Consider the following 13,553-nt stretch of genomic DNA (forward strand, 5'->3'; position numbering starts at 1 on the left):
TTGAAGTAGACGGGAGGCACAGAGGGACAGAGAAGAAAACGCAGATTCAACGTCACAAGTTGTTGTAAGTGACAGATTTTATCCAGACAGGTCTATTAAAGAACTGATGCCACACAACGCACGAGAATAAAATCCCCTTCTCCCACACAGACAGAATCGGGCGGTCTAATTTTCCTACTATTGTATCCCATTTAAAACTTGGATAATGGCATTTCATATTTCTAAAAACCATCATTCCAGCCCACTGGAATTCCAGTTGGAATTCCAACTGTAAAACCAACTTACAGTTAATAGGGGTCAATAATGTAATTACCGAGTCGGCCCAGTTGTTTTACCTTGTGGATCTCAACAATAAAACTTCCCATCAACATCATGATCCAAATGATTTTATTAGCCAAGAAGGTAACAAAACTCACTCTTCGTATTTCACGTGGTATATTACATCTTCTTCAGGAATGGTTGTTGGCTGATCGGGGTCTGTGCAATTGTCAGCTGATTCATTTGTAGGTTTTTTTCTGGTTACATTTACAACCTGGGCTTCAAACCACGCTCCCATATTCATATCTCGAGCATCGACCAAGTCATTGATCTGCACAAAGCAAAGCATACAGCTCACTAAAATGGATTTTCAAATTTAGCATTAATTTCCAAGCCTACTTGAAGATTTAACCATCTGAAGAACTTCACCGTTATCAAGATATTTAACAGATTATTTAAAAATTAAGATTTCCTTTGCCTTCCTGATCCCATTGTGCACTCTACAGTCTTCTCAGGCTGAACCTCCAAGGCTAAAAATACATTCTACACTGACACGTGTACAAACATGATTTAACGTGTCTTATTAGTACAAACCGTTATTAGTTGGTCTACAACAGACCTTCAGGACTGTCTTGCTCATAGCCTGGCAAAGGCATGACTAGATCTGTAACAAAATCCATTGAAACAGACAAGTAAAACGATTCTGAACAGCTGGTTGAGATTTTCTTTTGTTCATTCAAAAAAGTTTCAGCTTTGACAAATGCAGTGACTCCAAGGAAAAATATTGGGAAATTTTTTTAAATCAAAACAGGCACTCTGAATGTTTGTTTTTTGGTTTGTTTTTTTTTTTTAAATCAATTAATGTATTGTAGTTTTAGTCAAAAGGATAAAATGAAAAATAAAATATTTTGACCTACAACTGTTACATTCAATTGGTTTGTGGGTTGGTTGGTATTTTTTTTTGTTTGTTCTTGGAGGGCTTAAGGGAAAAAAAAAAAAAAAAGAAAGCACCCACAGAATTGGGACATGAAAGATTTTCAGAAAGTCTCAACTACAGAGAAACAACTCCCCTCCCAAAGTGCAGCTTTAAGCAATGTTAGTTTTTTAATGACTCACCTTATAGAGGCCAAATCCCGGGTCAGTCCAGTCGGGCTGCGCCGCTGTGCTGGGCTGTCCCTCCAGCTCCATGGCACCTTCGCCATTGTGGGAGCTTTTGTCGGATTCACTTTGGCCAGAGCCACAGCCAGAGTCTGTGTCGGAGAGTTCAGAATCCTTTTCCTTACTCACAGCAGGAAGCACCGCTGGGCTTTGTCTCACCAAGAGTTGAACAATATCGTTCAGTCCGACGCTGTAATCAAAAAGGGAGTGACCATCTTCCATCTACAGGGAAAGCACCAAAATAATCTGGTCATTTCATTCCACAGAGGTTCACCAACGCAAAACCACCCATCAGGCTGTAACTGTCTCTATGCACCAGGAAAGACCACGTTGCTTGAAAACCATTAACAATCAAGGAACTTGGCAGCTCTTCAGCATCACAGTTACTTATAGATTGTTATTCTTACTATTTAAAATGTTCTTTTTTCAACAAACTCTACAAGCTAGAAAACCAAGGCTTCCAGGCTGCGGTAGACTTGCTACCCAGAATAAGTCACAGAGTTCCAGATTTGAAAAGGTTTGCAGCACATTCCCTAAAAGTATCGATTCTGGGAAGGAGGACTTCAAGAACTAAAGATCCCCTAAATTCCTATCAGGTTTTAAAGATAATTCCACTTTACCTACAAACTCTCTTCTTCCTTAATTCAGACACATCCCGTAACACGAACATCAATGCAGACGGGTCTTTGTATTGTAATTACGCATCTTCCAGATTATTGTTACAACATCGCTCTGTCAAACGTGGCATTAAGTAGAAGCCAAAGAGTTAATCACCTACTTTTCTCTGGGCAAGCCCACAATTTTTCCATTGCAAGTAAAATCAAAAAAAGATTCAATTCAACTTGAAACTACCCAATCACTTTTTAGCCTAGCCAGGCATGTCCTATTTTCACACCCTCTCTAATTTTAAGAGTTTATTCTGCAAGTCTGGCATGGCATGTAGTCAAATCAAGATCCTACCCCTGCAAAAAGTCAAGAGAACTAGAGAGGACCAAATAGGTGTCTCGGCATCTTTCAAGAACTCCAAGGAGCACAAGCATTTTAGAGTTAAAATGTAATACTCGAGCCCACAGCGCAGTCAGAAGTTTAGACAAGCTTCACCACATATTTAAGGTCTGACTAAGAAATTATACAGGAAATGATCGTCCCCTTCCAGCCCAAACCACCAGAAAAAGCAATCCCCAGAGCTTTGTTCTCTATCGGGGGAAACAGAGCAAAACCACAAAAATTTACACTTCACAGGAATCACTATGATAATTCAATTCTGATTTATGGCATAAAATGGCTATGGAACAATCCCTGGAAATCTGACTGTACAGGAAGTGATCTGGACTTTTTCTGCTTTAGAGATGAAAACTCATCGAGATGCACAAGAACAAATGAGAGATCAGTCGTTTCTTCTTAACAAAAGGACAACATCATAAACATGGCACCACTATCAGCAGCGTTATCACCACGGAACACGGGCGACACAGGTGCGAGCAGGAATGGAAAAGCAGAGAACACACACAGGACACACAACCACGGGAGCTCAAAGGGCTCTGAAAGAGGTGCCAGTTCTGCATATATGCCTCCAACAAAGGAGGCAGGTTTTTTAATTAAAAACTTTTTTAATTAACGACTATTTTCCATACATCATTTTAAAATTTTACCTGATACGAATTTGAACGTTTCTGATAAGTCAAAGAGCCAGACAAAGCGCAGCACGGGAACGGTGACTAAGGGCGGTCAGAGCACACTGGGTAAATGTTTCTGTCTAAAACCACACCTGAACCAACAACTACTGGAATTACAGAAAGAGGAATTCTCTTTGCAAGGCAAGTGCATCCCTACTGAAAAGAGTTACCCTTATGAAAATCTGTTTAACCTTAGTTATCTGCACAGGCTTCAGTGTAAGACGGGCTGACAGCTGGTACGTGCCCTAGACTAATCTTCCCTTATCACTTTTATCTACAACCACAAAAGGGCAATTACGGCACCCGAATCTTCCCTAACGCAAGAGGAAGGAGGCGATACCAGCCCTCCAGAGATGCTCCGGATCCCTACGAGCCTCTTTTTTTTACTACCACTGGTATCCGAGCTCCTTAGATTAGAGCTAGCAGAAGTGTATTTCCATATCCCGCAGTCACACCTGCGAATTATAACCTACAGCTGCTCTAATCAACCCAAAACGGAGGGGAAAAAAGCAACAAGAAATTGTTTGACTCCACCCACCTCACAGTGTTTCAATTGCAGACTGAAGTACCCCGCTATTTCTGAAATTAATTTCTTTGAACAACCAACCACTGGTTCAGAAATTTCTTTAGGGCAAAGGTTTAGAGTGCGGTACCATGCAGGATACGGAAAAAGTATTTGAAAACCGTTTCAGTTGTCTTTAATAGTAATTTAGATACATTATTAACACATGTGGAAGGAAACAGTTGTCGTGCAACCGCGATAGTAAACATACTGTCGAGGACATAACACACTTCTGAGCCACTCGAGATTTCACAGCGAGTTCTGAACCTGATATTTTGATATAAGAGCAGAATAACTTAAAAGTCACGAGCTCCTATCACAAGTTCCAAAGACAAATGGGAAACAAGATCTCTAAGGCTTTCAGAGCACTAAGACTTGCAAAGTTCAAAAACTTTTAATCCCACAAACCCGCCGTATTTTCAGAGACTTCGCAAAGGCGGTGTCAAGACAGAAAAGCAACGCACTAGATGAGAAACAAGAAGGAAAAATAAAATTAAATTTAAAAAAACCCAGCCCACTGCCTTACTGACTATTCTCCTCGCAGACCCACCGCTCGGGCGGCGCGGAAGGGAGCCCGGGAGTCACTAGATGGCAGCAAAACATCCCATTTTTAGGCAATTAAAGGCAAAAATAAATTAAAATATCCCTCCTCAGCTAGCGGGGGACAGGGTTTGGGGCGGGCGGGGGCGGCCGCAGCCGCGGAAGCGGCTGCGGACCCCCCGCCCGCCCCCGCTCACCCTGTTGCTGGGGGGTTGTGGCTGTCAAACCTCCCCCCGCCGCCCCGGTACCTGCTTGCCGCGGTAGAAAAGCCGTTGCCGGTGAGGCTCGATACCGAAAACCTCGTGTATCCGTAGCCGCAGCCCTTCCACCTTGGTGAGTTTGGAGAGCGAATCCACGCGGTGGGTCTCCTTCCCGTCCATGGTGCGTACCTGGATCCACATGGCGCCGGTTTCCTGTTGGCACCGGGTAAAAGAGAACGGACCGGTGTTAAACCGCCGCGTCCGGTACTGTATCAATGAGACCGCTCAACCTACCGCGCCGGCCCGGCCCGCCAGCCAGCCGGCCGGCCCCGCCCGCCCTCTACCATTGGTCGACAATCCGGCCGGTTCCGGCACCGATTGGTTACTGGGAAGGGTTTAGCCCCGCCCCTCCCACGCCGCGCCTAACGGCTTTGGATGCGCTCCCCCCCCGCCGCCTCGCGCGCCAACTGTATCTCGCGCCACAATTGAAACGCTCCCCCCCGCGGGCCCAGGTCTCGCGAGATCATGCAAATGAGGGCGGGGGGTAACGGGCGGTCTTAAAGGGCCCGTAACCACCGGGAGCTCCCCGCGGGGGACGGGGTGGGCACGGGGACAGCCCCCGCCGGGGCCGCAGCCCCACAACTCACCCCGGTGGGGGATCGCTTTCGTCCCAACCCCGGAAAAACCGGGGGGTCTCACCGGCCTCTGCCGCCCCCGGCCCCGTCCGCACCAGCCCCGAAAGCTAAGCGGGGCGTCGCCGGTCCGCGCCCCGCCACCGCCGGTCACCGCCACCGCTGGTCGCCGCCACCGCCCCTCCCGGTCACACCCGCCGTTCCCGTTTCGGGGGCCGGGGGGGTCGGTCCCGCTGCCGCAGTCCCCGAGCGACGCGTCCCGCTCACCCCCCGGGGAGACCAGCCCCGGCGCAGGGGTGGCGGGGAGCAGCGGCCCCGCGCACCGGGCCCCGGCAGCTGTCACCGGGCCGCCCCCAGCGCGGACCCAGGGGGGAACACCCCCCCGCCATCCTCCCCCTCCCGGTGCCGGCGGCCGCTCCCCGCCCCGCGGCAGGATGGGGCCGGGGGGCGGCCCGGCGGGACTCACCGGCGTGGCGGTGCTGGAGGCCGGTGCCGCGCTGCGCCCCGCGGCCGCCGCCCGCGCTCTCCCCGGGCTTTGGAGTTTGGCGCGGAAAAGCCCCGTGCGCGGCGGGCGCCCGCCCATTGGCCGCCGCTGGCGGGAACCAGCGGGCGGGGCGGGGCCGCCACCGCCTCCCGGGACCGGGGATGGAACGGGGGGGACGCGGACGGGACCCGCCGGAACCGGCGATCCCCGGGGGCGGCACCAGGGATCCCCGGCCTGGCGCCCCCCGCTCCGCCGCCGGGAAAGCCCCTGGCCCTCCAGGGCCGCCAGCCACGGTGCCGGTTATTGTTCTTAAAAACCGGGCCACCGAGAGCCCGGCCAGCAGCCGTCGGGAGGGGAGACCCCAGTGACTCCCCCTCCCAAGGCACCCCCTCAGCCGAGGGGTCCCGGGAGCTCCAGGGTGCTCTGGGCCCTGCTGGGATGTGAATAATCCGAATAATCGGAATAATCCGCAAAAGGCCTCTAACTCCCCAGGCCGTTAGCTCCCGGTGGCTCCTGGGGTTTGTGTAGGGCCCCACTCCTGAAAACGTGGCCTGGGTGACACGGCAGGGCCACGCGCGTCTGCAAGAGCTGACAAAAGGTCTGGTCCGGAAGGATGTTTTTTCCCCCAAACTACTAACACTACGAGGAAATAAAAAACAATAAAGTTTGCTTAAGATGCCCATCGGATGGAGTAAACTGTAAGCAGGGGATTACCAAGAGCTTTTGGAGAAGAATCGGCTTCAAAAGACGGACAAAAGCCTGAAAATCAGCGGTTGGCGGGGAGAGACCCCGGGAAGGCAGGAATGGCGGCGGGTCAGGCGCTGCCGGAATAGCTCCAGCGACACTGCAGCGTGCCGAGGCCCCGCGGAGCCGCTCTCCTGCCTCTGCGGACAAAGAGAGCACGAGGCGTGCCGAAGATACATGCAAACCAGCGTTTCCCATGTTATACCCCCTGCGCCCACAGAGCCAACCTCTCACGTTAAAAAATACAAAGTCAGAGGGATATAGCACCCCCCCGATCCACCCGATGTGCACACTGCTGTACAGAACAGCACGTAAAACCCTCCTAAAGCCGCCTACGCCTCTGCCTTACTCCCCTCCTCCGGTAGGATCCGTCGGGATCCCACAGTTAAGCCACCAGCCGCAGGTTGAAAGTCGCTGGCCCAGATTAGGTTAGTACCAAAGGTTAGACATGTGTCAACGCACAAAAGCCTTGCATCTGACCTGCGACCTGCAGCAGTCAGGCTCCATTTCCTCTCAGATCTGAGGGCTTTGCTTTGCTAGAAAGTTATTTTTTCCCTCTGTAGATGCACCAGAGTTTTAACCTTGACCTACCACAGCAGCGAGCCCTTCCCACAGCCCAAGAGGTTGTTGGTTAAAAGAGTTAAAACTTAAAGAGTTTTACCAGGCGTCACTGACCTGGCAGGGAGCAGGGGAAAGGCTGAGCGCTGGAAAAAGCGTTTTAACCTGTGTAAGGACAGGTCACGCGTCTAAAGCATCCCGGGTTTGGATCTCTGAGCCTGAAGTTCAAATTAGCATTGCTTAACAGTGGATCCATATTCTGTCATCCACATAAGTCCCATCTCCAGAGGAGCGGAGAACCCACATCCCTCATGACTTCCAGATGCCAGACAGTTTACAACAGTCTTTCACCACCCTCTTTCAGACATTTTTTCAGCATTGCTTCTCTATTGAAGTGCCATAAGAAGCTCAAAAAAGCCACTTTGAGACACAGACCTGTCCCTTCTTTCCTTGAGTACTCTGTGTCCCATTACCCGATGTACAAGGATTGTATATTTGATCGGTTGGCTATTCACGTCACACACACTCGGATTCTAAATATGCTTCTGATAGCATCTTATTGCCTGCATTTCACCCTACCATATACCCTATTAGGGTCCCGTCTCACCCCCACTTAAGAGCTAGATATACTTGTATCCCGGTGTGTAATACACACACGTCCTTTTGCCCTCGGCACTCCCCATCCCAGCAGAGGGAACGCAGCCTTACTGTAAGACACCGACTCTTCAAGGAAAAGGTGCAGCCAGTTGCTGCGTATGACTGGTGGCACCCCTGGAACCATCAGAGTCAAGACAAGCAGCCCACTTTCGAGAGAAACTTTTACTCATTCAGTGAATCCGCGTACTGCAAAAACTGTGCTGCGTCCTACACACTGTTCAGTTGGGTCTACAAATCACTTAAAATAAGGCTCAATTCTAGGTCATTCTAGTAGCAGAACACTAGTTTCATTAGAGGTTAAATCATATCTGCTCTCCTTTTAAGGTCCTCTCTTCTATTAAAACAAGAACATTGACAGCATAACTTACAGAGAACTTGTTGCCAGTGAGATAAAGCCCTGGGAGCATCAGGTTTCCATAGACTGTCAGAAAAAAGAACATGAATTTGTTTTATTGCAGTTATCTACAAGGCTGGTGGGGTTTAGTTTCCTCCCTTTCAGATTGTTTGAGGCATTTCTTTTCTTTGGAGTTACAATTCTGATTGAAAACACTGTTCTGCCATCTGGTAGATACCCCATGCTGTGAGGAAACAATATCTCGGTTCTCCCGCCAGCGGGGATATCCAGTTCAGTTTATGAAGACTTAAACATTCTTGAATTCATTTGCAAAAAGATGCAGTTAGCAAGACAAAATTCTAACAGTCTCCCAGTCCGTGGAAATACTGTTCAAAGTCAAGTTTTGGCACAAAGTTTTAGGAGAAACAAAAGTCCAGGCATGCCCACAAGAACCGCCAGCTGATAAACATCATTAAAACAAGTCATGGACGAAGAAGAATTGATAGCCAGTCTTATTCATTCAAGGGGCCCAAATTTACCCTTGGGTAAGCAGCACGGTCTCCCCGTTACAGCCCTTCATAGTCCATCCCTTACAATGCCTTCACAGCACTTTCTGGGAAAAATGGCAGGGGGGGCTGGTCCCATAAAACCACAAGAAGCATCACAAGAGGTACAAAACCCCCAAATCTTTAAAAGGCTTGTGGCAATGGCAAGTTGCTTTGCTTGCAGGAGGCCAGCTGGGTGCAGGAATGGGCACCTTTAACTTCTTCAGCTAACCTCCCTGGCTCCCCTCCACACTCATCAGCTAAAGAGGCCACATTTGCTTTGCCCGAGGGACTTGCTGTGGCTCTGAAATGGTCCCAGATATAGAGAAGCTGTAGAGAGGCAGCTATACGAGCTATAGAGACGATCCCTTGTGAATCATGAAGGACACATGCAAGACCAGGTAAGGGAAATACATTATTCTACCTGACGTAGGTGGAAAAAATGCCAAGAACAGACCCTTTGCTACCCCAGGTAGCTATTCAATGGCTTGCCCATCACTAAAACTTGAATGTTCTTGTAAAAAATCATTGTCTGATGTGCAAATAACTTAATTCTCTCTTCCACCTTTTCTAAGAAAAATAGTTTGGGTTTTGTGGTGCTTGGAAATCAATGCTCAGATGTGGAAACCAGCGCAGGAAAACATGGGTCCCAAAGCAAAACTATCTGAGCGGGGGACACAAGAGTTCTCATGTTCTCACTCAGAGCCTTAATTTTATACTACTCAACATCCACAAACTTCCATCACTTTGCTGAGCCTTCTTCCTCTTAGTGTTCAAGTGACACCTTAGCTAAATTCTGCCATCTCTGTCCTGGGGTTTGCACTATGTTTCTTTTCTAGCACATGATGCATTGCACGGCTTAACCCCTGAGCTGCAAGAAGGGCTCTGAGACTCCCTGAAGCAGGACGATTCAACGCAGTAAGAGACTTTTCCCTAGGCTAAGCAGCAGGGCCCACACGTAACGTCCAGCAGTCTCAGCGGGTGTGTTCACGTTTCCACGTGCAGTGGGTTGATGCAGAGTCACACTGCATCCAGCAACAGGAACTCACCAGGTTTCGTTTTCCACTCCCTCCATGCAAAGGTTCTTTGGTGATGGAAGCTGAACAAGGAGCAGTTTCTGTTGCTTCAGCAGAGAGGCTCTGTGATTCTTCAGATTTCCCTAGGGAAAAATATATTTGCCCTTGGTGAAACCACTGTCTGCATTATATAGATATCAACAACAGGTTAAGCAAAGACATTTAAAACATGTTATTTATTTTGCACTCAGTTGTCCTAAATGAGACCTTCACCACTTCTTGGAAGACCAAAATGAAAGAGATGATGCTGGAGCCCAGGACAAATGCTGCCCTCCTTAACACTTCTACAATTTCCAAAATAATTGGGGTCAAGCTAGCCAAACCCTAAGACTGGGGAGTAATGTAAAGAGAGCCTGTGTTTCTGATTACTGGAGAAGCAAGAGTAAGGGCCTCAGCAATGCCCTGAGATGGAGAGGAGACACTTAGCAGGCTCAGATGACATCCACCCCCTCATCTATCAAAACCAACCAGTGTTATGTTAACTCATGCCACCTCTACCTAAAGGTACGAGGCAAGAGTGCAGCAGCGGAGGGAGGAGCAAACGGGTGTGTAGGAAAACAGCCTGTGGTCTGAAAACCAGCAGAAAGGTGAACTGGAAGAGTGGGAGAGCAGCCAAGAACCCGTCAGGTTGCTCCCTGCAGTGAAGGCAAAGCTGTCTAGGGCTCAGAGCAGGAACCCGCCTGAGCTGCTGCCGCCTGCCCTTATGCTAGGGTAGGTGCTGCTGGGAGGGAAGCAGGGGCTCGACACCCTCAGGTGAGATGGGCAGCCAGGCAACAGGAGACAAAGTCCTGTTTCTGCTGATGCAGGGTGAGGGCAGCAGAGAGCTGCAGCATGCCCTGAACCAGGAAAGTGCTTTGAAGACTTGGAGAGACCAGGGAGGTTTGCTGGGAGGCAAGAGCTGGGCTGAAACGCTTGATATCTCACTGGAGAATTGTTTTCAGGAGGCCATAGCACTCTGAAGGCCCTTGTCCTTAGGAGACTGTAATGCAAAGTCTGGTGAAAGAGACTAACAGATGGGTAGCGTAGGACAGGATCTTCTGCCACGGCCCTGCCTCCATCACTCTGCTCTGGATCCAGACACCCAGTGCTGCAGGACCAGCTCAAGGACACCCAACATTCCTTCAGACTGTGGCCTTGGACCAGGCTGCTGTGAGGAGCACCAACAACTGCTGCAGCTGACAGGAAGCTGGAGCATGAGGGGGAAAGAGTGCTTTGAGTTGATGTGACCTGCTAAAACTATTTCTGCCACTGCTACCCAAGGACCACTCACTCCCAGCAAGGGGAAATGGTGGAGGAGAGGAAGACAGGAACATGAGAAAGCACCTCCAGGAAGTGGAAACAGATGGGGCTGTCAGCAAACATCCTGGGGACCTTGCACATCAATGAATGGCAAAGACCACAGCCGACTTGTTCCCTCAGTGGGCTCCAGACAACACCATGCTGCAGCTCCTAAAAGAGGAACACCTGAGTTCAACAGTACAGAGCTTCTCAAGCAGTTTGCTGGAAGCCCAAGGGCTTTGCTCAACTTAAGTGAGGAACAGAAGTCAAAGCAACGCATGCCTCACCCTTGAATCATCTTTTCTCGTGCCTGTGTCTGCCCCGGGGAAGGCAATCAGGGCTTCGTGGCAGGTTACTAATGGAGTAAATGCCATGGAAGATCAACAAGATCATTTCCGTTGCAGTAGATGAACACTTGCAGATGGGGCACTTCAGTGTCACATGTGGCCTCTGGTCCCCAAAGAGACAATGTTGAGCTGTGACGCACCGCAGCACAGCAAAAGGAATTGCACCGAACAGCAGGGACTCAAAATAAGGGCCTGATCCTCCAAATCCTCCACATACCGGCGTGTTTTCCGCTCAACAGAAACCCAAACAGGACTGGGAGAACTGAGAAGCACATAGCTGGAGAGGCCTGGTCCGCATGCAGACCCCAGGATGGAGCTGAAACAAGAGCTGTAAGGTAGCAGCAAGGCCGCACAGAAGCGGGGTTTCCTGGCTGCCCACAGGCACAGGAGACAGGGTTTATGCCTGGGGATCACCAGAAGGATCCTGTCCCATGTCTTGATGCAGCGTTAGCACAAAGGCTGCAGTTACCGATGTGATGCTGCTTTTTGTGGGAAGCACTGCCCAGTGCCACAGGGCTGGTTCACTCCAGCCAACACGACTCCCTTTCTCTTCCCCAAACGTGTTTCTCTGCTTCCTCCTATGCCCTTCCCACGCCCACCAAACTTAGAACTGATTTTATCTCAGCTTTAAGTATGTGGCATTTATACAGTAACACGAATCACAGAAATGATCCTGCAAACCTTTGCTCTAAAATTGCTATCTCCAATTTTTCAGTGTTCTGACATTGCAGGCAGGTCCACCACCAAGCAGGAGCTTCAAGCATTGGTATTTTGACCTGTATCTAAAGCGACACTTTAGATACTAAACATTGTCTCATTAATTATAATTATCGATGTTATCTCAGGCAAAGCACTTGACATTTCTGCTCACATTCGTAGTGCCACATTACAAGCCACATGGATGTGTATGGTGCAGATAAAACTGTTTTACCCACTTGGGTGATGAAATATAACCTGCCTCATGAGACTTTCACCATCACCGCCACAACTGGCCTACTCAGGCACTTCTCACCCATCAACTAACTGACAATTTGTGTCATTGACACTTCACCTGAGGAGGCAGCCACTGTCTATATACAGGCCAACATTCAGAAAAACACAGGACTAATTTCTCGATTCCTGGTTCCTGCAAACCCCTCCCACATTTCATCAGATCTTCAGAGGACAGACAAGAACATCCATTCTTTCCCCTACGCACATCACAACCTATAAAAGACACCTTGTGACACCTGCTAAGCAGCTTCGGGTTTAGTACAAGACACTGAAGACTTCAAAATTGCAATTTACTCTGCGAAGGGAACAAGATCAAAGGAGGGACCACAAGTTTGTTAGATTAAAGGTTGCCAGGTGATGCTAGAATATGAAGTTTATGTCACACAGACAAATGCACAAAAAGTCTTCTCAGCAGCGCACATTGTAAAACAAGAGACAAAAGCCACAATTTGTTTCTGGGGAAGTTCAGAGTTGACTTTGGGAACCGCTTCTTCATTAGGAGCATAATGCAATACTGCATCCAATACCCAGAGAGGCTGTGCGGGATCTCCATCCCTGGGAGTTTTTCCAAGATCAGCTAGACAAAGCCCCCAGCTGACCTGTCCTAGCATTGCTAATAGTCCTGTCTCCAGCAGCAGGTTGGACTACCTGACCTCCAGAGGTCTTTTCAGCCGATGAGTCCATGATAACTCTGACTCAAGTAACGAGGGGTATTCCTTCTAACCTCAAAGCTGAGAAGTGATAATTTTCTACATTTTTGTCAGCTTAACAGCGCATTTTCAAAAAAACATTAACAACCTCCTGTTCCCACTGCCTTCGTGGCTTACTGTGGGCAATAGAGAAACGAAACCCAAGTCTCCTGCATTCACTGGCCAAAAACAAAGTGACTCAATCAGTTTAATAGCTTTAGAAGACTTCAGATAATTCTTACCTGTGCCTCAGTTTCCTCCCCCACTGATCTTGAAAACAGACAACAGGAAGTATAATTGATGGTTTCAAACCAGTTTTTGAGGTCTGAAGATGAAAAGGCACAAATGGAAAAGCAGAGCATTAACTAAAATTTTCATTATTTGTTATTGCTATTAAAAAACCCAAACCTCCCCCAGCCAGGCTCAGAGTCCTGCATTGCTGCACCCTCTGCAAGTATAAAAATAAAAGGCAACTCCTATCTTGAAAATCACAGCAAACTTGAGAAGCAGAACGTTTCACCATCACGTATTTGCTGTAGCCAGGCAAGGGGTGAGAGCGGAAGAGCACGTCTTACTCCACGGGTAGTTACAGCACCCATGCTGCAGGGTAGGAGAGATTTGCCAAGAAAACATCACAGCTGAGAGATGTTTTCACATCACAGACCCCACATCTTGCTTCTCTGGGGCTTCCTGACAACAGCTGCAATGCCATGGAGCAGCCCAAGAGCAGGCGCTGGCGTGCTGAGCCCCGCCACCCATGCAAGGACTTTCCAACTACGCTACTGGCTGCTAACAGAGCTGCTCTTCGTAAAAAGCCAAGCA

At 48.9% G+C, this 13,553-nt stretch overlaps 1 protein-coding gene across 2 annotated transcripts in view; it reads right to left on the reverse strand.

Moving 5' to 3' along the window:
* The window catches only part of UHRF1 (ubiquitin like with PHD and ring finger domains 1), a 42,184-nt gene that overhangs the window by 9,165 nt on the left and 19,466 nt on the right, over positions 1-13,553 (reverse strand). The window contains exons 3-7 of one of the 2 annotated variants that reach the window (XM_074565818.1): positions 12,974-13,056; positions 9,398-9,507; positions 4,443-4,607; positions 1,375-1,638; positions 417-589 (exon numbers count right to left, since the gene is read on the reverse strand). In XM_074565818.1, coding sequence (XP_074421919.1) covers positions 417-589; positions 1,375-1,638; positions 4,443-4,595 — 590 coding nt within the window. In that variant the 5' untranslated portion in view covers positions 4,596-4,607; positions 9,398-9,507; positions 12,974-13,056. Of the gene's footprint in view, positions 1-416; positions 590-1,374; positions 1,639-4,442; positions 4,608-5,492; positions 5,569-9,397; positions 9,508-12,973; positions 13,057-13,553 lie in introns of those variants that run through there. The other variant, XM_074565819.1, reaches the window with a different exon arrangement.

Source organism: Larus michahellis, chromosome 23, assembly GCF_964199755.1.
Source record: "Larus michahellis chromosome 23, bLarMic1.1, whole genome shotgun sequence".
Lineage (NCBI taxonomy): Eukaryota > Metazoa > Chordata > Aves > Charadriiformes > Laridae > Larus > Larus michahellis.